This window comes from Leopardus geoffroyi, chromosome C3, assembly GCF_018350155.1.
Source record: "Leopardus geoffroyi isolate Oge1 chromosome C3, O.geoffroyi_Oge1_pat1.0, whole genome shotgun sequence".
Lineage (NCBI taxonomy): Eukaryota > Metazoa > Chordata > Mammalia > Carnivora > Felidae > Leopardus > Leopardus geoffroyi.
The window spans coordinates 101,467,938-101,490,970 of record NC_059338.1 but is presented as its reverse complement, the minus strand read 5'-3'; the positions used below and the strand labels follow the sequence as shown (position 1 = coordinate 101,490,970).

The 23,033-nt window shown below is 35.4% G+C and overlaps 1 protein-coding gene across 6 annotated transcripts in view; it reads right to left on the bottom strand.

Moving 5' to 3' along the window:
* Nucleotides 1-2,968: 2,968 nt before the first annotated feature.
* ANGPT1 (angiopoietin 1) overlaps nucleotides 2,969-23,033 on the bottom strand; it is a 249,925-nt gene continuing 229,860 nt past the window's right edge. For all 6 annotated transcript variants that reach the window (XM_045453903.1, XM_045453904.1, XM_045453902.1 and 3 more), the window contains 2 exons: nucleotides 17,462-17,592; nucleotides 2,969-5,918 (listed from right to left, as the gene is read on the bottom strand). In XM_045453903.1, the coding sequence (XP_045309859.1) occupies nucleotides 5,758-5,918; nucleotides 17,462-17,592 (292 nt within the window). In that variant the 3' untranslated portion in view covers nucleotides 2,969-5,757. The remainder of the gene's footprint in view (nucleotides 5,919-17,461; nucleotides 17,593-23,033) is intronic.

The window sequence follows — 23,033 nt, the reverse complement described above, 5'->3', positions numbered from 1 at the left end:
AACACAACCTTTAGTGGACTTAATCACTCCTGTCTCAGTCTTCTTTTTGTAGCTTAATCCTATTAATTAAAATTTTTCTGCCTAATGCTTCATCTGGATGCTAGTAATGATCCAGTATATTTGTTAAATATAATTCCCATTCTATCATTAAATTACAGCTATAAAATAATTTCCCAAAGTAAGAGCTTATATAAGTATAATCCAGCATCTCATTATGACTATTATGGTTGTACCTTTCCTAATGGAAATACTTAAGTTAATTTAGAACCTTAGGGGCGCCTGGGTGGCGCAGTCGGTTAAGCGTCCGACTTCAGCCAGGTCACGATCTCGCGGTCCGTGAGTTCGAGCCCCGCGTTGGGCTCTGGGCTGATGGCTCAGAGCCTGGAGCCTATTTCCGATTCTGTGTCTCCCTCTCTCTCTGCCCCTCTCCCGTTCATGCTCTGTCTCTCTCTGTCCCAAAAGTAAATAAACGTTGAAAAAAAAAATTAAAAAAAAAAAAAAAAAAAAAAAAAAAAAAAAAAAAAGAACCTTAATAATGTCTTCTCTAACCTTTTATACCACTGTTTTGATGCTTACACATTGTATTACAATTCATACAAATGAATATTCCTTGATTATAATTTCTTTTAAATCCATTTTTAACTTAAAATGTTTTAGCACCCCCCCCCCTCACTTTTCTTTTGTTTGATTCTGGTTCTTTACAGCATATCTGGGAAGCCAATGTGTATTTACTAAAAAAAAAAAAAAAAAAAAAAAAGATTGTATATAAGAGAAACTTAGGGTAGTTGTAGTTCTGTGGCAAAATTAGCTGATAGTGGTACCTTTCTGCTTCCCACCATCACATCATGAACATCAATTCCCCATGGAGGCCAAGATAGAATGGATGGATGGTCAGGAGGCACACTGGTTTTACGAGTGGATGAAGTAGGAGCTTGCCTGTAAAAGAGGATAGCAGGAGTCATTCTGCCCTCCACGAAAATAAGATAAAATAAAATATACTTTCACATTTCTCATCAAAATGAGAGTTAATATGGCAGAGTTTGCAATTGTTTTTCCTTGGGTAAAAGGCAAAGCCCTGGGAGTTATTAAACCTTAACCATTATCTACTATTTCAGGTGAGTCTGTTGGTTTCTTTTTTGGAAGAACGCAAGAGATGTAATGACTTGTTTAACGTCAATATTTCCTAGGAATTTTTTCATTATGTTCACCTTCATTTGTATGTTCAATTTTAATTTTAACCTCAATGGCTGATATCAAATAAGAAATCAATACAGTAATGATCAGAAGAATTCATAAGAATGTATTGACTTTGAGTTAGACAAGACAATGCTTATTCGAGGAGCAAAATCCCAAAGGTTAAATCCATATAACTGAATTCAAAATTGTCTTATGCTAAAATAACAATAGCAAATGTGTAATAAAGGTGAATAATTACTATTCAATAGCACAATTCTTATATTTACATAATTTAAAGTTAAAAGAAAGACATAGACCTCTTTCAATCTACACAATAAAAATGCTCCAGCAAAGTTGGTAATGAAGTAAATTTCTGAGCTGACTAAAATTATAAATTATAAATTTGGACATCTTTTTTTTTCTGGAAGAAAATGAGCTAAGTTTAAAGTCTGCAAATGGCTTAAGATCTTAAATGGCTTAAGATAGTGGTCAAATCTACAGGTATTGGATTTTGTATAGACAGAAGGGATTTCTTCATCTTTCAGAGCAATTCAGTTCCATTGAACAAATAACAAGAGTCTAACAGGTACTGTGCGGAATTAAAAAGTGAGTAGGAGACAGCTTCTTATAAAACAGTAGAAAAGAGAAAACAAAGCTCAAGCAAAATGTGCTAAAAGCTTTGTGAGTGGAGAGAGGGTGATGATTATTAGAAGACATCAGAAAAAGTATCAGGAAGGAACTAAAATTTTGATGCACCATGGAGGACTGTTAGAACATTTGCCCATCTGAAGGAAGAGAACATAATTTTGGGGAGTGGTTCTGAAACCTTAGGATTCACAAAAATCTTGTGTGTGTGTCGAGAGGTTGGTTGCTATTTCATTCTGTATTAGTTAGTTATGGCTACAATGATGTTTAATACAACACCCAAAAATGTAGTGGCTTAAAACCACCATCCTTAATGTCTCTTATGATTATTCTGGGCAGTTCCACTCATCTGAGCTGGGTTCAGTTGATCTCAGCTGAGATCCCTCACGTATCTGGTGTCATGTGGTGGGTCAGGTGGGGGCTGTTGGGACTAGGGGCAGGGGTCTCAGCTGGTAAACTTGCTTCCTGTGATCTCCAAATTTCCTTTAAGTTACCCTGGGCTTTTTCACCTTGAGAAGTAGGCTGAAGCTAAATGACTCTTGAGACCTTCCCTCAAAAGTGACATATAGGCACTTCTGCATTCTAAGGGCTAGTGCAAGTCTCAAGCCAGCCATTTAGGAAGTAGACTCTACCTTTTTATGGGATGAACTGCAAAGTCACATTGTAAGGGCAGGAGTAAAGAAAGGGGAATGGTAGTGGTCATACTTGTAATTAGTCTACCACAGAGGCTTCTTCATTTTGATTGAAATATGGAGTAGGTGGAGTGAAGTTATCTGGAGATGTAGGCTGGGGTTAACCTGACATATTTATTTCAAATTTAGGCAGTAGTGAGGAAACACTGAAGGGTTTTGGGCTGGGGAGAAACTTTCAGAAGTCTGGCTCTAAGAATAAGCTTATGTGGATATGGGTAAATAGAAGCAGAAAATGGGAGAAAGGATATGTTTTTCAATCATGTAGATGGAAGTTAATAAATGTTCAAATCGGTGTGGTGTTAATGGGTGCAGAATCAAGGGGCAAAGTAAGAAACTTCCTTCTAAGGACTGACCTTACAAGACCACTGATAGGATTACAGGCATGATGGGCTGGTAGCACCTCCTTATGCTTTCCCTTTTATTCCATTCTCAAATATTCAACACATCTCCCATTCTTCCAGTTCAGAGCTCCCAGAATTTATTGTCAATTGTTATATGATAATATGGCATTCATAACTGGTAGAACATACAACCATACAGAGATGTGGGACTGAGACCCATTGCTTTGATCTAACATTCTAATGGAGCTAAGCTTTCTTATCACATCCCAGACTGGAAGTTTTTCAGAGATTGAGGGATTAGTTAATTTAGTAGTTTTTTTTTTTTTTTTCTCCCAGTGATTCCATACTTCCATAGATCTCTAATTTTAAGATTTGTAAAACATTTATTGAAAATGAGATGAGGTTGCATGAATACATTTTCAGTTTTATTTAAAATCAAATAAATCTGTGACTGATGTGAGAAAAATGGTCTAGAAACCACATAAAGTTTAATGAGATAAAAACATAAAGACAAGATCCTAATACCTAATTATCTTATCTTGAAATAATTAAAATGTAAAGGATACACATATTAAATAGTTGCACAGCTGTAAGCATTACACAGTACACATAATGAAGTCATAAAACATTTTATACTGCTTTATTATAAATAATTGGAAACAATATTTCATTTTTTCAAACCCAGATAACAAAACAGTAAATATCATGCTTTCTTTTTTTTTTTTTTCATTATTTCATTTTATTTTTGTAATATGAATTGGGAAATAGTATTTATCAAAAGACTGGTAACAAAAATCTGTAGGAACACAAAAGAACAAAACACTCACTTTCATTCACTTAAATGAAAACAATCAAGAAGGACTTTAGAGGGAGAAGCTGAACAGTGCTATGAAGGAGTCACCAAGAACTGAACAACTGCATAATATGGGAGAATGTCACTTGTGAGGCAAAACGGGGTTGTTACAGATGCATAAACATGAAGACTTGATGGCAAATTTAAAAAATATTTTCCTAAAAATGGAATAGCTTTATTCTCTCAAATAGAGGAAATCTATATTGTTGCCTTGAACAAGCTTATTTTTCTAAGAAAGGACACTTAATATGTATTTCAGTTTTCTTACCTCATAATAACTCACATTTTGATAAAATTGCTTCACTACTGTAACCTTGAACACTTAGAGGCAGTGTTTATTTTTGATAAAATACTGTACTAAATTCAAATTGCCACAAAAACTTATGCCCCCCAAATTCACTTAAGATAGATTATCCCATAGGAATATTTTCATTGAGAGAATTATAGTAGCTAGAAGTCACAATTTTTTAGATAACTGATTAATTTTCTCTATTGGGGTGTTTTCCTTATGTTTAATACAGAATTTTGACAATTTTCTCCACTAAATAATTTTTTAAAAATCAGAAGTTGCTTATGAAAACAGAGCCTGAGAGAGAAAACCGTGAAAAAATAATGTAAAATAGTATAGATTTCTTTCAAAACTTGTGTTTGTTTGCTTCAATGAAGGACAATCTTGCATATTCCAGATTAAACAGCTATTAGGTTTACCATGGATATAAACATGCTATGTACAATGGTATTTATAATTCTTCTTTTATTTTTATAGACTTCAAAGTGTATCTCTTCTAGAAACTGGAACAGGGTGAATCTGGAAAACATGTTTCACTTAATTAGCAAAAATTAAATTAGCATGAAATAACAGAATGAAGAACTGAAATGGTGATTTTAAAAATAATGAAGTTACACTTAAGTGTACACATGCAAAAAGATATTGTAAAATGAACTGTTCCAGTTTATTTGGTTTTACTCCAACTGAATACACTCTAAAATACTGGTTTCATGTATAATATCAAAGGAAATATTAAATTCATGTATATTATTTTAAGAGCTTGATGGTATATTTCACATTCTTTAAATTTTACTCAGGCTATAAACATATTTATATGTCACTCAGTTTTTAAAGTAAATGAAAACTGTAGCATGGGGGGTAATTTTTTGCTTTATATGTCCATACTTGATCCTGTCTATTTCATTTCTGAAAACTGTATCAAAAAATCAGAGTAAATGGAGCATGTTTCTAACTCACACTATTATTCTTCATGCACTACAAGTTCTTAGGGTTTACCAAAATGGAATTTACATCTGAAGATGGGTTAACTGAAATCAACTAGTAAGTATGACTTAAGAGTTAGGCTTCTGAAATCCATTAACATTTAACCAACTTAGAGGACAATGCTATTATTCTTAAACTTTTATCAAAATTGTGCAAAAGTGTAAACTGATTTTTAGTAGGTTTGCATAGAAATAACACCATTTCACTTGTGTGATACATCTTTTCCAAAGGATTACGGCAGGCCTGTTTGTATTTTTCATGTATATTCTTTCTTTGTTGTTGTTCATTTCCCTCCTTCTCCCTTCTCCTCCTGTTCCTATACCTTCTCTCCTTCTTCTTCTCCTTCTCCTTCTTCCTCTTCCTCCTCCTCCTCCTCCTCCTCCTCTTCTTCTTCTTCTTCTTCTTCTTCTTCTTCTTCTTCTTCAGTTTTTATATGAAATTAACCATATTTATCATCTGGCTACCATAGTTCTAAAATAAGATCCAGTAGTAGTTTGAAGCACAGTGAACTGAGCAGTTTCTTCCCTTTTTAAAACATGATGGTGAGTGGCATTCCCCACAGTCAAGATTTATGAACACGATTAATCCCATCTAGAGACTTTTGTGAACTCTAAAGGCTCCAAGTCCACAGTCAAGAACCTTGGTGACTTCACATAAATGCCACTTGTGGCTGGAAGGGAGACAATATTGTTTGCTTCAGAAGTTTTCAAGCAGTTTCTTATCTGGTAGCTTCAGATTTTTTTTGTTGCTTTTATGACTGCTTTCTACATTATGCCTTCAAAAGTCCAAAGGTCGAATCATCATAGTTGTGGAACGTAAGGAGTAACTGGGCCCTTTGAAGTAGTGCCACTTTATCCCATTCAGTTTTCCATGGTTTTGTCCAGCAGTATAGAACATTCCATTTAGATTGGATGGGCCACAAGCATCAAACCACCAGCCTGAAAAATTAGTTAATAATGAAAGAGAAAAGAAGGAGAAGAAACAATTATAAATAAATTGCACATCTGGAAATTAGTGGAATTAACCAAGGTGGAATTCATTTATACTTTTTATGACCATTTGCAAATACGAGGCATTCAACAAAAAGCTTCTGGGTAGTGCAACTGTTTTAAGCGACATCCAATTTAGGCAATGTATGAGTAGAGAGGAAAGCTTCCATGGAAACAAAGCTTCAGGGTCACTCCATTGGGACTCATTTCCCATTGTAATGATGGGAAACTTCTGGGATTCAAGATAAGATCTGTTTCAGACCTAGATTTATATGTAGGGCAAGTAAAATGCAGATACCCTTAGTCATTCCATGTTAAGCTTGTTATTAGGACTAGAACAATAATTAGTGAGGAAGTTCAGAAGCTTTGACAACTGATAGCTACATAGAGTGAAAGAAATGTTCTCCATCTACTTCATATTTTTGCCAACAACTGGCCCTCAGCTGCTTCTGAAACTAATTGGATACTGGGCAATGACTATGATGCACAAATTGAATTTGAATTACTATGTTCTCCCTATATTTTACAGCAATATGGGAAGTGTTCATCAATAGTAGCCATACAGTGTCTATACAGCAGTATTTTTTTTTCTGTGACTGTTCAAGCTCTTTCAAAACTTATTAAAAAGAAAAACAACTTGATGAGCAAGATGGAGATCCTATGCTTGTATAGTTCTCTGTAAGGGTAACTTAGTAATTTATTTTTTTAATGAATTAAGTTCTTAGATTTTTAGATAAAACATAGTACTTTTTCTCTGTCTCCTGAAGTAACACTACTGAAATCTTTAGGGAGAGATCTATGCCAGAGACATTCTGGCATATTTTTATTTGGATACAGCTGACCTCCCTTTGATTACAGAGTTATACCTAAGGGACTAATAGCTAAAGAAAGAGAAAGCTATACAACTGATGTTTAACTGATGTTAACTTGTGTATAACACAAGCATCATTTTGCAGAAACTTTAGAAAAAGTTAAATGGAGAAAAGCTTGTTCTCATTTTTCAATTTTGGAAGATGAATACAGCAAGGTTGTGTTTATAAAGTCATACTAGAGACATAGCAAGCTGTATTAATCACAGCGCATATTAGAGAAGAATAAGGTATGTCTTGAATTTGGAAAGACTGTATTCAACGCTATTTTTCCAACTGTATGCAGACAACATAGATGTTAACGCAGTCAAAACATGAGAAACGAGAAAGTTCTTGTTTGGCAAGGAAGGAAGAACTGTAAAATTCCACATTTTTTTTTCTTAAGATTAATTCCTTTAAATTTTTTTGATAAATACAACTAGTAAAAATATGTTATTTGTATTACAAAAAGCATTCTAATATTAGGGAATGCATTTACCCTAAAGACTCTCAAAACACCAAATGAAACCCAACTTGATTGCTCCAGTGTTTCAACTTTCTCCTCCTTTTCTCTGACCTTCTTGATGCACTCTTCCATCATGTTAATGATCCTTTCATAGTGTTTCAAATATCCACCATGGTCTCTGAAGGAAAGGCAGCTACTCTATTATTAGGAACTTCTATGAATCATAGAATGATCCTCCAAGCTACATTAGGTACTCGAGGTAAAAGTATGTATTTTTCTTTGGTTTAGAGAAAGTCACAAGAGTTCTGGACAACTGTGGGAAGGCAGAAGTCTGTTTCCAACAGCAGCCTGGCAATAAAGGGCACAGGCTGAAGGGTAGATTCATTAGGAAATTTTGGATGAGTTTAGCAAAGACACAAGAAACAGTAGGGGCACGTGAGAGAATCAGACAAATTGATCTTCTATATTTTTTCTGATGAGTAAAGGAGGGTAATGTTTGTGGTAAGGGGAATGGCATTTTGGATATCTTGAAAGAAGACCATATGGCTGGGTCATAGTTAACATGAGAAAATAGCAGCCTCAAGCTGAGAAGGTCAGAAGATCAAATCACAGTCTTTTATCCAATATCCTAAGAACAATGTAAAGGCATGGTCTATTTACAGGCCTACCTCATGTACTTAGCACCGTACCTAACAGTTTGCTTAACAAATGACTGGGGGAGTGACTATAAGCTTACTGACAGATTGGCTGTTTTTGACTATTTCTCCTTGTAAATTTTCAGAGTCTGAAGTAGTTTAGTTTACTAAAAAGTTGTATTTGATAGATACCACAATATATAACATCCATGCCTACTGTGTTCGTTCATTCATTCTTCATTTATTCCTTCAGTATGTAATTATTGTGACTGTTGTTAACACAGTACTCAATAAGACAGAAGTGGTCCCTCCCTTCATGGAACTTACTTCTCACGTGAGGAACAGACAAAAAGCAAGCGAATAAGTAAAATACTTATGATACTTCATGATTTAAAAAAAGAAGAATAAAGAAAAGAATCAAGGAGCTATGAAGGAGAATAAAAGGAGACCTACTTGACTTTTCACATTCACAGAACAAGCTGGTATTTAATGAGATCTGAAGGATGAGAGGGAGGCAGCCATGTGAAGATGTGGAAAGACTCTTTTAAGCTGAGTATAGCACATGCCAATGTTCTGAGGAAGAAAGAGAGCTTGACATGTTTAGAAACTAAAAGAACATCAGTGTAGCTTGTTCACTGGAACATAGTGAACACGGGGGAAACTCTCAGGAAATAAAGGTAAAGAAACAGGCAGTCTTGGTGGAAAGTTGAACAACGTTCATGGAAAACTTTAGAGTTTATCCAGTCTACTTGTCCATCATCAGATGAATAAGCAAAACATTCTCTCGAAATAGGAACCAATATTTAACCAAGGGAACCAGATCTATCAGGCTGAATGTTTAATCAAATATTATTGAGAACCTTCATTCTGTAACTATGGTCTGCCAAAGTCATCCTGAGCATATGTGGCAGAATGATGAAGGGGAAAAAAATGATTTTAGAATCAAGTCAACAAATATTAACCAACAGAAAGATATAGAGGTCAGGGTTGAATAAAACAGAAATCCTGTCTTCAAAGACTGCACAGTTTTGTTCATGGGAGAGACAATAAACTGCTTAACAATGAGGTGAGGGTTGTTAAACAGAGAAGAAGGAAATCTACGGATACAGAGGCAGAACGTCCTGTCAGTGGGTCCACAAAGTTGACTTATTTACCACGTGAGCTGTGTCCTGAGAATGAATGTGAATTCACTGAACAGAAAGAAATTCTGAACACAGTGTGTACCCTGAGAGAGTAGGAGAGAGTGTCTGTCAGCAGCCTGGCTTGACTGGACTGCCAGTGGGTAAGGGGTTAGACAACAAAAGGCTAGCAAAATAAACAGCAGAGAGAACACAGAGGTTTTTATTTTATTTTCAGAAATTTTCTTGTGGGCAACGGAAAGCCTATAGTGTACCAGACAAGAAATTAGAAGATCCAGACTTTGATGCTGATGGCACCAGTTAATAACCAAGAGATCCTAAGCAGTAATAATAATAATGATATTTGATATTTATAAAATAGTTAATATACATTAGGGACTATGCTATAATATTTATATGCATTCTCTTATTTCATCCTTCAAACAACCTGAGTTGATGTGGCAAGTACTGTAATAAAGACACTGATGCCTAGCAGTAAGGAGATGGTTCCAAGGTCATGGTCACTTAGTTCCTCATTCATAAGATGTGGTTTATAATGTCTGGCCAACCATTTTCCCAGCATAGTCGTATGGCCCAAATAAGATGACACATTGACTATTCGGTCCTGTAGAATCCTAAATAAGTGCTTAGTGTAAGTTATGTGGAAAGGAAGATGGAAGGTTTAGGGTAGGAACACAAAGGATTACATCTTGTGGGGCAGGCACCATAATGATTTAATAATAAAGACCAGGTCATCAGTGCCAACACATCTCCTTATTTGCTTGGTAGGGTCTCTTAGAGAAATATGCAATAATTTGGACCCAAATGAGTAAGTTGTGCAACGTTTGCATTGTAAAAACAATGGCATTTAAGTAACTAACATGATTTGAACAATTGTTTTCAGTGATTTCTTTTGACATCATGTTGAAACCAAAGACCTTAATGTATCTGACGCTTTATCTTAAGACCAGTGGGCCATGCATATAATGGACTATCACAGAGCAGTTGATGATAATAAAGATGACGAATTAAGATGGCACGACACAAAAAGAAAGGGTGATTATTTCTCATGACAATTTTTGTTGCAGTGTCCTTTATAAGATATTCTGAACTACAAGGAAACAAAAATAGTTATTTGTGTGCAAGTAAGTATTCCATTTCCTCTGACACATGCAGTAAAACAACAAAGGAATTTCTACTTTCTACTTTTCTTTGAAAAAATTGAACATGGCCAGCTCTTTTAAACATAAATCCTGAAAAGACAAGGTTTTAAAGCATGATTATAGAAAACAGGCAAAAGTATAGTGGAGTCCTTGTTACTCATATGTACTCCTTGGCATTCATAGATAATCCTGTGTGCTCATGGGTAACCAGTACCTATGTAAATTTGCATGGAATGAAGGTGTTCTTTGTGAACATATAGAGAGTATGCCTGGGTTTGCAGTTCCTCTCTGATAAGATACCAAGTAGCTGAATAATATTATATGTGCTTTACAATCTTGGGGAAATATTAACTCTGTGTGCCTAGGAATAACAAATGCGCAATATGCTAAAGAAGTTAATCTAGGAAAGACACTTTAAGCTTAAAAGAACGCAGTGATGCAAGCAAAGGACAGAAGAAACCAGCAGTGTCCATCTGCTGTTGGGACAACTGATAAAATGTCTCAAATGTTTTAAGATTGGCAACTGCTGGGTTGTACGTTGCCAAGAATTTTTCTTTATAACCTGTAACCTCATGTATATTTTAATAAGAAATCTGAGATGCATGTTTCTAATTCATTTACACTTAACTCATTAAAATTTAGCTTTGTCCTAACTATGCCTGGCTCTCCGGCCTTTAAAAATCATTCCAGTCTTTTATCTTTGAAGCAGAAAACTCACATTTTATCACCAATAAATAAAACGTTGCCCAGAAAGTAGGAATTTGATTCTAAACTTTGTACTCAGGAAGTTCAAATTTATTTGAAAATCAGGAAACCTAACTCTCAAATTCTTCTGATCCTAAACAAAATGTCTCTCAACCCTTCCTTTCTAAGGTAAAAAGTACAACAAACTGTAAAGATATATCTGTTCTTATGGATTTCTTTCATTCATTTTCAATGCATACCTTCTAGTCAGCAATGCACAAAAGAACTTGCACAGAACGTAAGAGTTCCTCTCTTGCTAACTAAGAATGAGGCTGCACAAAACTGATGGTGCCATTTTTCATTATGAAAATCACTTACTGAGTTCACGTGCACAAACTTGGCCTTATCCATAGGTAGCCTCAAGGAGTAGCACGCGGGAGGCAAAGAACCTTTCCTAGATGTCTGCATTCTCTCTGTCAACTCATACTATATCCCTCTCAGGCCAAGGACTTGGCTTTTTTTCCCTTTCTCTTCTTTTTGTTCCAAAGATGAAAAGTTGTTGATCCTGGCCAGTGATCTTGAATTCACTGAAAACCTTTAGGTATTCTCTTACTGTCTCTTCCCTCCCTTGCACCTCATTTCACTTTTAAGGTTTAAATGAGGAAATCTCTGCTAACGCGCTGCAAACAGTAAAATAGAGAGATACCTGTTGCCTTTGAATGCCACTCATTTTAACAGAGGCCGGAGAAGGAGCAGATAAAGTGATGGCTTATCTGGAGGTTGTGTTCAAATCTTACCTCTAGTGCTAATTCTGTGACCTATGGTAAATTATCTAATGTTTCTGTATCTCACTTCTTGCCAAAAGCATTACTGTGGTGCTGATTTCAAAGGGTTTTTAGAAGTGTCATGTAAGTTATTAAATATAAACCATTTAAGATAATGCAAAAATGCCTGTTCATATGAGTGCAGTAATATTTGCTATATTATTATGAGAGTAAAATAACACAAAAGTAAGCGTTTGATGATTTCTCATGCATTGTCAATTATTAACCTTCGGTGGCAGACTTGTACTATGGGACTATCAGTTCTGGTTCACTTTTTTTTTTTCCAAAATTACCATTTGAAAGACATTTTCTGATATTCTCTGCTTTTCTTTTCCCAATAAGCAAAAATTTCCTTCAGAAAATAGGAATATAAATTTGTACTTAGAAATGTTCATATTTACTTGGAAGACAGGAATCTAACAAATTTTTCCAGTTCTCGAGCTTAGTCTTCTGGGGTTTAGTTATTCTTAAAATTTAGTCCCAATTCTCATATCTTCTATTCATCAAATTGTTTCATGTGTGTGTCTGCAAATACATATGTATACTTATGTATTTTAAACCTCAGTTCAAGCAACAGTCACATTCAGACTCACACTGATTTACTTTTATGCCTTCTCACTGGGATCATTTGTGACTTTGTAATGCCCTTTCAGAGCCTGTAATAAAGTATTCATTCACTCGACCGATATTTATTGAGCACATACTATGTGCCAGGCACTGTGCTAGGCACTCAGTATACAGTAGTAGACAGCACAGAGTCTCTGCAACACACATTTTGTGGAACATTTTGTGTACTGGATATGTACAAATGAGAAATTGCTTTGAAATAAAGTAATGCAATGTAGATTTCTGTGGTCAACCTTAAATTATCCATATGGATCTTTTCCCTCAACATTTTTGCCTTAAAACCTAGGGAATGCCAGTTATCTGGCAATGCTTAGCACATCCTTCCTGGATTGTTAAAAACTCTAAGATGATTATATTTTCCCAAAGATCTTGTCACTCAGCGTCATTTGCCAGTTGGAGAAGCTGCTAATTTCTTTCATTTTCTTTGTCTTCAAGATTATATAGCAGGCAATATCAACTCTTTCTGCAAGCATTTATCAACTCTGCTGTTAGCATCTGGGAAGTTGTAGGGTGTACTAAGAAATTTATGTGTATGGCTTTATCCTGTCTTTTAAGGGCTGAACTGAGAAATATCCTTTGTTAGCTTTAGCAAAGTCTTGTCTGTCGTCTGACATAGTTTATGCGTGGGAAAAGAGATCAGAGTTTCTACCACAACAGATTCTTTCTGTAGAAGGTTAGGTCACATTTTTACATAGTTTTTATATTATACACTAAATGTGGAAACTGTGTTGAAAGAAAAGTAAGGTAAGGAACAGAATGTAAAACAATACCATGTTTTGTTTTGTCAGCAACCTTTAGTAATTGTAGTTTCTGATAGTCTTTTAGAAAGTCTATTTGAAGAATGCTAATTTAGTACTAAAGACCCCGTTTTCTTGAAATGTAATATTCGCTTTGAATGTGACAATCTAAATTGTTCCTTTTCAGAATTTTGGAGTCAGAAGATTTTTACATATTTGTTTTTATATACAATAAATCCCTATAAAACAAAAGCATGCATTGAATGAGATTACATTTTCATTTTCTTAATGTTAAATAGTAGATAAAACTGTTAAGTTTAAAAGAAACTGATTCCTTTCTTTGGGCTCAGGAAGGCACAAAACGAACTGTCCTACAGGACTGAAAATATTGCCTACAATCATCTCTTAACTTGGTCCCTCCCAATACTGAAGTATCTGGATTTTTCACAATATCCTACATATAGGAGGAAACCTAAGGAGAAAAGTTACAAATTTTCCTAAGGTCAGTTGCATCACAGAACAAAGACATTTCTGGCTTATAAATCTGGGCTGATAAATCACCTTTATTTAACTATTAATTAAAAGGGCAGTTGCACAGAAACAACTGTATGGGGCAATTTTGACCTTCAAATATATATTCTGGTCCCAGAAGAAATCTGTAACAAAACATGAAAAATTTTCAACATTTACATTGGATGGAAAAAATTGCTGGCTTTCTGGTAAGGTAGAAACAAGTACATATACTTCTGGGAAAGGAGGTATAAAGCATTGTGGTATCTATTTCTATTGATGTAAATGTACTTTCTCAGCCCATTACACCTCCTTTCCACTCTACACTATACTACGAATCACAACCCATGCACTGAAAAATAATATCACATGGTTTTCCTTACATCAGCCACAGTGAGTACATGGAATAATAGAATCACAGAACCAGAAGAAAGTAGAGACTTTCTTGTCTAGACTCTCAACTGCAGGAACATGCATAAGTAAGCTCTTTTAGATGAAATAGCTTTATATTCTCTTCTTGAAGATGTCCACCACTAGAAATGAACAATCCTCCCTGGCAGCATTTGATCCCTGGACACTCCATCTAAAGTTACTTCTCCTTTCTCCAACAACTCCATCACGTTATATTTTGCCTCTGAAACTGGTTATGGTTTGAAATTGTTATTTATTGCTTACTCTTTTGTTGATGGTCTCCCTCAATAGATTCAAGTTCTATTCTGTCTTGCTCATTTCTCTAAGAGTAGTTGATCTGTAATAGTTACTTGTTAAAAATATGTTAAATTGATAGAAGAAAGTTAAGAAGTTAGGATATTGGGAAAGAATAAAGAAAGATCAAAATGTTCTACTTTATGCCTAACTGAAATACCTTCTGCTTTCAATTAAGCTCATCTCTTGTTGTTCAATCTCTGTCATATAAAGGTGGCAACAATACCACATTCACCAACCCAAATCCCTGCATGTACTTGCACAAAACTATTTAGGACAGTTAGTGGGCGATAAATCTTACTCTACCCTTAATTTCTTTCAGAAGAAACAAAGGAAAAATTTTGTAAATAAACAAGATGAAATAAAACTTTAATTGATGGTGACAGAAAACTATGAATTATTAGCTTCAAAGACTATAAAATCTTATTGCTTAAAGGAAACTATTTAAAATAGGCAGCAAGTTCAAATACAAATTAAAAAAGAAAGGAAAAACCATTAGATGAAGAAAATGGTTCTAAGGGAAACTATGACAGAATAAATACTGGTAGTGGGGAGTAGCTAAGTAGGACCTAAAGTTCCAGGCAATACTCAAGTTACCTGGACTGTCATTGACATTCATCCTTATGCTCTCCAGTTCCTAGCCATCTAAATTCCACATTTTAGCTTTGCAGAGTGAATAGGTTTGCAAGGCCTGGATTCTTTCAAAAGGATATTTGATAGGGTAATGGCGTTTATTACAAAAACACATTTAGTTAGACTATTCCAGCCCAAGCAATAAGTGGAAATTTTCTCTCCCCAACATGTGTGTTTATTGGTGAGTAAGAAGCAGGTCCAGGAATGATTATGGATGAAAGAACATGACAAAGTTCAATCATCTGAAGCAGAAATAAAATCATAAATCTGAGCAATGAAATTTTCTCACCAACAACCAAGAGGTGCATTTTCCTCTTTGCTTAGCTCTATATTTCTCATTATTATGACAGAAATATGAACATATTGGAATGCTCTTCTAAGGCAACATTTGAAATATTTTACTGTTGTTCTTTCAGGCATTGCATTTATTTGGTAAGAAAAGCTATCTGTAAAAATAGACATGGAGAAAATGAAGCACATTTCAATATTAAAATGAACAGCAAACTAGACAATCAAAGTCCTTTTGTCTCTGTATAAAGTTGCTGACAATTCCATTTATGGGATCAGGGAAGTAATGAAAATTTTTTTTTCCTTCAGGAAAACAGTTTAAAACCTAACCTGTGGGTACCAATCTAAATTTTAACAACTGTTTTGGGGAGGGGGTCATAAAGTTACATATAGAGGACTTTTACCTATTTGATGAGGTTGCATATGATGCCAGAATAGCATTTTGAAGTTTAAGGAGGAGGATATGATAGAAGAAGAATCATAACAGGTTGGCTTTGATAATACTAGAGTTGGTCCCATGTTGAAATGATGTTAATGTCAGTGTGGTGGAAGGGGGTCAATGGGATGTGATTTGGTGGTGGTAATAATGGAGGACGTGGGGATGGGATGAAGGTGGAAAGATTTCTGTAAAACCACCCCTCCCTATTCTTCCATGCTCTGTTAACTGATGACAAAGTGTCAACCTAATGATCCATTTCACTGGCTTCAAAATTTGAACATGATTTCAAGGGTTACAAAATGTTCATTTATTCATGTTCATTTATTTTTAATTGAGTTCCTGTGTGCCACATCTACTGTGCTGGGTGTTAAATATAAAATGGTAAGCATTAACTTGCTTTTATTTTCCTTATGTACAAAGTGGAGATAGAGTTTGTCTCCCTGCTTATCTCACACAGCTGGTTTGGCATTCAACTAAGGGAGTACAACCTATGCAATAACATATACTAATATATAATAATGGATTTCGAGGCTTTTTTTTTCCTTACTGTCAATGAAAACATGGTTTGTTGTAGATTAACACAGAAGGAGAACCAGGAAAGCTGAGGGTTGGAGTGACTGCTATTCCATTCAGAGAGAGAAAGAACAAAAAAAACTGTGAGAAGAGAAGCACTGGAGAAAAGTTTTCCTTTACAGTTTTGCTGGGTGCCAACTCCTTCCTTGCCAGAACCTATAGCTTGACTTGAGCTACCTTGCTTGCCATTGGGTTTCAGCCACATGTTTCTCAAACTTCAGCCAGTCATGCATCAACTTCACAGATTTTTGCCATCATCCATTTATAATTTTTATTAATATTTAATTTTTTCTTTAAATCAATAATTTGTTATAGATCAAATATTGTGAATACTTTAAAAACGCAAAGATTATATAATTCTTTTAAAGAAGAAAACAGTACCACTTGCTACAATAAAAGGGAGATATAAAACCCAATACAATTAAAACAAGATCACTTTATTCACTTCTAGGTAGGTTCCATTGTCTAACCAAGGCCCTGAGCCTGAGGCCTAAGGGTTTTCTCCTTCTTTGCTCTAAAGATTATTGAATGATTATCGAGTAAGTGTTCAAGAAGTATTATAGATACACTAGCACCAAACTGAGAATTTCTCTTTTGACACAATCAGAAGGCTCAAAGACAATGAGAAGGTTAAAAAAGGATTTATCTTTCTTACTCGATGATATAGTATTATTTAATGGTATCTCTTAGACCAGCTCAAATGTCTTGCAGAAGTCAATACCATACGTTGAAAAGCCCTAGTGTTGCTGGTCTGAATTTTATAACTTTAGATCTCAGTACACTTCTTTATTCTTCTTATTTCATTTCAATTGAATGGGCAATGAACTGTACTACATAGTTGCAAAATACTTTGTAAGAAGGTGGTTTTTTTGTTTCTTTGTTTGTTTTTTGTTGGCTTTCCCGTGTATGCTGAGTTCCCAAATTGTTACCCATTCCACTATGGGTATCATTATGATTATTTAGAAGGTAGAATAACTGGCACTTTAAGAAGCTAAAGAATTTTTTCAGAACCAAGCTTAGCATGCCCCCTTTACAGACAATGGGGGAGGAGGCAAACTTATAAATATGCTAGCAATGTCTTGCACGAGAACACATGGTAAATTAGTGGGCAAAACAAAATGATCTCTAGGGACTTGCTCTTAAGTTTCCTGACCAGAAGATCACAGTCCTTTCTCATAGATAAGAAACTTCAAGCCTCAAACCAATGAAACATAACTTAGAGAATGGCCCCATAGGACTTACCTCCTGTTAGCATGAGGGCACATTTGCACATACAGTTGTCATTATCTGCATCTTTAGTGCTGAAATCGGCACCATGTAAGATCAGGCTGCTCTGTTTTCCTGCTGTCCCAGTGTGACCCTTTAAATACAACCTGAAGTTAAAAAAAGGAAAAAGATAAGCTATTCAGCAGAATTACAGAACCCATAAGACCAGTTTGTTGAATGTTTGCCTTCTTCATTATTTCCTCCCTTCTTTGCACTCAGCCCTTTTAACAAACTACTGCAAGACCCAATCTAGGAGGGAGGGAGGGAGGGAGAGAGAGAGGGAGGGAGGGAGGGAGAGAAAGAGAGAAAGAAAGAAAGAAAGAAAGAAAGAAAGAAAGAAAGAAAGAAAGAAAGAAAAGGGAGGAGAAAGGGGAAGGAGAGAGAAAGAAAGAAAGAAAGAAAGAAAGAAAGAAAGAAAATAAAGAGAAAGAAAGGAAGAAAGAAAGAAAGGAGGGGGGGAGAAAGGGGAAGGAGAAAGAAAGAAAGAAAGAAAGAGAAAGAAAGAAAGAGAAAGAAAGAAAGAGAGAAAGAAAGAGAAAGAAAGAAAGAAAGAAAGAAAGAAAAGAAAGAAAAAAAGAAAGAAAGAAAGAAAAGGAAGAAAAGGAAGACTCCAAATGACAGATAGCAAAATTCTCTATGGCTTGTGTGTTTGGTGTTTTTTCACAATGCATACTCAAACTCATATGGTCTGATAGTACAGGATCCACAAAAGGAAAATGGGTTGATTTTACAAGTATTAATCTCCAAAGAAAAAAAATGCCTTGTAGAGTGCCATTACAGCATACAACCATGTTAATGTTAAGCAGTGATGATGTGTACACATTATTCTTAACAGCAATACTAATAATTGTCATTGATTGAGGACTTGCTCTGTGCCAAACAATCTGCTAAATGCTTTCCATTTATTCTTCAATTTACTTTTATATTAAATCTGTGATCTAAGCATCAATATACCAATTTTGCATTCCAAGATTTAGAGAAGATAAATAAGCTGGAATCTGGCTATGTTTGACTTTAAAATCCAAGTTCTTAATCATTATACATTCCCTGAAGAAATGTTTGTTGAGCACATATTACATACCAGGAATTATTCTAAGCACTTAAGATATACCAAAGGGCCATGTCATTAAGGGGCTTATATTCTAGAGGTATCCCTAAAATTAAGTTCAAAATGCCAACTGTTTAACCTCAAATATGGCATTCTTCAAAGAACCTAACCTACCTTACTCTCTAGAAACATTTCTTATATAAAATTTAAATTAACGTACATCCGAGGCTCTGCAACAGTTGTACATATAAAAAATCATCTGGTTATTTGTGAAAAAGGCCTTTTCACTAGGACTGGGAATTTATGTTCTCAATTAGTATCTGATATTACTCTTTGCAGACTGAAGAATACTAGTCTATAATTCAAAAACTAGTGGATAAATCACATTTGATGCCTAATGTAATTAGTTCTCTCATGTCTGGTCATTTCCTACTGACCCAATATATATTGTTTTATATCCATCTGGGCAATTGGAACAAATGCACACTTGCTCAGGTCCTTCAGTGGTTCCTCGGGGCTCAGAATAGCTACACTCAGGTTGTCAGGTTGTCAATTTGATATACAAGGTCTTCTCTAGTTGACCCTCTACCTTCTTTCCAACTCTACCTAACATGGTTCCTCAGTTCTCATTCATCAAAATCATCTAGGAATACTCTTTTCATATCCACGTGTATTACCACTTCTGTACCTGAGTCTTATTTATAAATCTTATCCACTCACAATATAGTTAGTATCTCTGTATGAGGGAGACACTACTGGGACTTAGGCCAGCTCTGAACAAATGTTACATTATTATTAAACAGAAATAATATGAGGGGCACCTGGGTGGCTTAGTCAGTTAAGCATCTGACTCTTGATTTCGGCTCAGGTCATGCTCTCATGGTTTGTGAAATCGATCCCACATCAGGCTCCCTGCTGACAGCACAGAACCGGTTTGGGATTCTCTCTCTCCTTTCTCTCTGCCCTTCCCCCACTCACGTTTTCTCTCTCTCCCAAAATAAATATTTAAAAAAATAATACAGATCAATTAATATTTGGATTTTCATTCTTTGATACCTATATTTGACTTGGGTTTTCACCTAAGTATATGTAAAGGTCCCCTTATTATTTTGCAAGGTTGATATTAATTTTAGAAAATAACAGTAATGTTGTATGGTTGTGTGAAAACATTTTACAGATATTCTGCAGAGATGTTTGAGTCAGAGCAAAATATACAATTAAGCCCTACTCAAATTTTGTTGTTTTCAATGATTAATAGAACCTATAGTTAATAGTAGGTTGGGGGAAGCTTCTAAAGGTAAATTCTCATATATAAGCCTGTATTTTAAAACTCTGAGGGGCCAGCTAAAACTCACTGGTGACAAAAATTGTAGATTTTTTAAATTTATTTTTGAGTAGAGAGAGAGGGAAACAGAGTGTAAGCAGGGGAAGGGCAGGGAGAGAGGGAGACACAGAATCTGAAGCAGGCTCCAGGCTCTGAGCTATCAGCACAGAGCCCAACACGGGGCTTGAACTGACGAACCATGAGATCCCAACCCGAGAAGAAGTCAGATGCTTAACCTACTGAGCCACCCAGGCACCCCAAGAATTGTACAATTCTTTAAATGTGGATTTACATTTCAGATTGTAGATAGCCCACTTGGAGGCGGGTTTCATCAGGGGAAAGTAAGGTTGAGAGGTCACCAGTTGGAGCCTGGGACAAGTTACCTGTGTGAATTCACAACCTTCCAGATTTGATCACTTTCAGAGATAGCCACGCACTCTCAAAGCTAAGAGATACTCTTGTTAGCTCGCCACTTACACTCAAAATGGGAACATTGTGGAATCCAGGCTCACGTTTTTCTTAGAGTTTCACACAGAAAGCCAAATTATAATTGGAAAGTTGCTTGTTTAGTGAACACAGAATCAGTTGGGGGAAGAAGATGAATGATTCCAAAATTATGTGGCTGCAACTGCAGGCCTAAAATCTCCTGCTCCACTGGGACTGGGTGAGTTTTGCCCACAGGTGCTCTTGGATGAGCCATGCTAAATTCCAACTCTGATTCTTGGCTTCTTTATGATTAGTGATGACTTTCCTTCTTTTTTCAAAAGGTAAGTCAATACCAGTATCCTGTTAGTAGCTCTAAGCTCACCGATGGGGCTAGAGATTCCAGAACATGATAATTTTCTACACTATCATTTGCAGGTAACTTGAGCACCAATGTTCTATTGATATTAAGTAAGTGACTGCTATGTGCTGGATATAATTTATACTTTTATCCTTTCACAAGAGGGTTGCAGTTTAAGCCTCATAGTTTACAATGGTTTCTTTGTGTTACCATGGCAATAGGAACGCCCAATTATAAATTTAGGAAGTAGGGAAAAGCAAAAAGAAGAAAATAGAAAGTAACACAAATCTCATCTCTGAATATAACTACTCTTGACATTATGGTTTATGTGCATTTAGTCTTTTCCTTGTTTTCCCCTTCCAAATTGAAAATATTTATTTTAAAATATATATGTAATATCTGATCATATTCTTATAAAAATTTTGAACAATGAACATAAAGTTGTTGCCCACAGGCCTGCCTCAACTACCTGTCTAGAAGTAATCACTTACATTAGTTTTGCACCTTTCAAAATAGTTTCTTTGCATGTATAAATACAAACTGTACTCTACATATTTCTTTATACCATCCTTTCCACACATAATTTTATAACCATTTTTTCATGCTATTACATATCCTTCTCCACCTTCATTTGGAGCTATTGTATGACTATACCATCAGTTGTTACAAGTTTAAGCACGCCTTCATATATCTCTAAATATGTATGCAAGCATATAAAGGGTAGAATAAACATCAACGATGTCTTTTCCTGACCTTTGCCTCTACAAACTACATTATTGCTATATGTTAGAGTCTGTAAGTAAAAAGAAACATTTTTGCAGATCCTTTTAATCAACATCAAAAGGTCAGTCTTCTAGTCCTGGCAGTTCTTCTGTATTAGAAAAGTTTTACAACTGGTCTCACTGCCTTGAATGTTGCTCCTTCCCCTTTGCCCTAAAATCCATGCTCTGTAAGGCTCATTCAAAAACCTGCATCTCATTATTCTTCTACTCTGGTTAAAATCCCTCAGTTGTTCTCCCAACACATGAAAGATAATGTCCAAATGCCTTATTGTGGTTTACAAAGACTTGGAAGATCTTGCCATCCTCTATTTTTTCCCATGCCACCTAACCCCATACATATCATCACTTATTTCCTGACCATTTCCTGACCAGCCTTACCAATTACTTTACCCCTCAAATCAACATATTCTCATTTCTGTGCACATTTCCATGTGTTTCCCCCATTCCTAGAAGGCCCATTGTGCAGTATATGCATATATTAAATCACTGTGTTATACACCTGAACCTAATATGATGTTATATGTCAATTATATCTCAATGAAAAATAAAGTGAAAAGATCAACGTTTAGAGGATTTTCACTGTACAAGACTGAGTTAAACCTGCAATTTATATATAGTAGTATTCACTGTGTCTGAGTCTATATCCTTAGCATGTCACAGGGGAATGTTCTAGGGAAGAGGCACCATGGAGAATCATTTTCTTGCACTGAGAAACAGGGATGGTGTTTCATAAAAATATGTTTCTCACCACTATTTTAAGAAATTTACAAATGAGGACAACTATGCTTCTGTGGAATCCCACAAGGATTCTGGGAGCAACTGTGTAGTCAAGGGTAGGTCATCTGAACAGTTAAGGGGCTCAATCTTTCTTAGCAACTATTTAGCTAGTACAGAACAGCAATTATTGACCCAAAGCCAACACTCCTAGCTAGTTATTTGATACAGGCAAACTAAGAGCTGGCCATTCACCAACACCAAGTATTTTTTTCTAATTAGATAAGGAAACTTATTTAAATTGAGGTTCAAACAGAATATTTAGGTGGTTCTTTTACACAGTGGTTCTGTCTAATTTCTGAAGTCTTTATGTATAGTTAACTAACCATGGCTTTCTCTTCTATGTTAATGATACTTCACTTTACAAAAGAGAAGTCAATATACAGAAGGGCCAAAGTTGGCCTTGCATATGAATGTAGTGAAAAGAAAATTGAAGTGTGAGTCATTATAAAGAATACTCCCCCAAATAACACCATGGGAATCCTGGACATTTACTTTTTATGTTCAGCCAGTGTAGATGTGGTTTTCATGAAGGATGATGTGTTAGGAGATAAAAACCAAACATTATTCCAGAGTAAAGTATTTGGCTTAGGGACAGAAATATGGAAGATGAAAAAAAACACTAAAAAAACCCCCAAAACCCAAAATGAAAATAAACAAAACACCTAAAATAACACAAAAACTCCAAAGAACATGATTAGATATGATTAAAACGGTAGCCACTGAGTAAAATGATGGTATTCATCCTTTTAAACCCATTTTTCCTAATTAATGAGGATAAAACCCCCACATTTCTTAGCATGATTTGGTCAGTGGCTGTACAGAATGTCAGCATT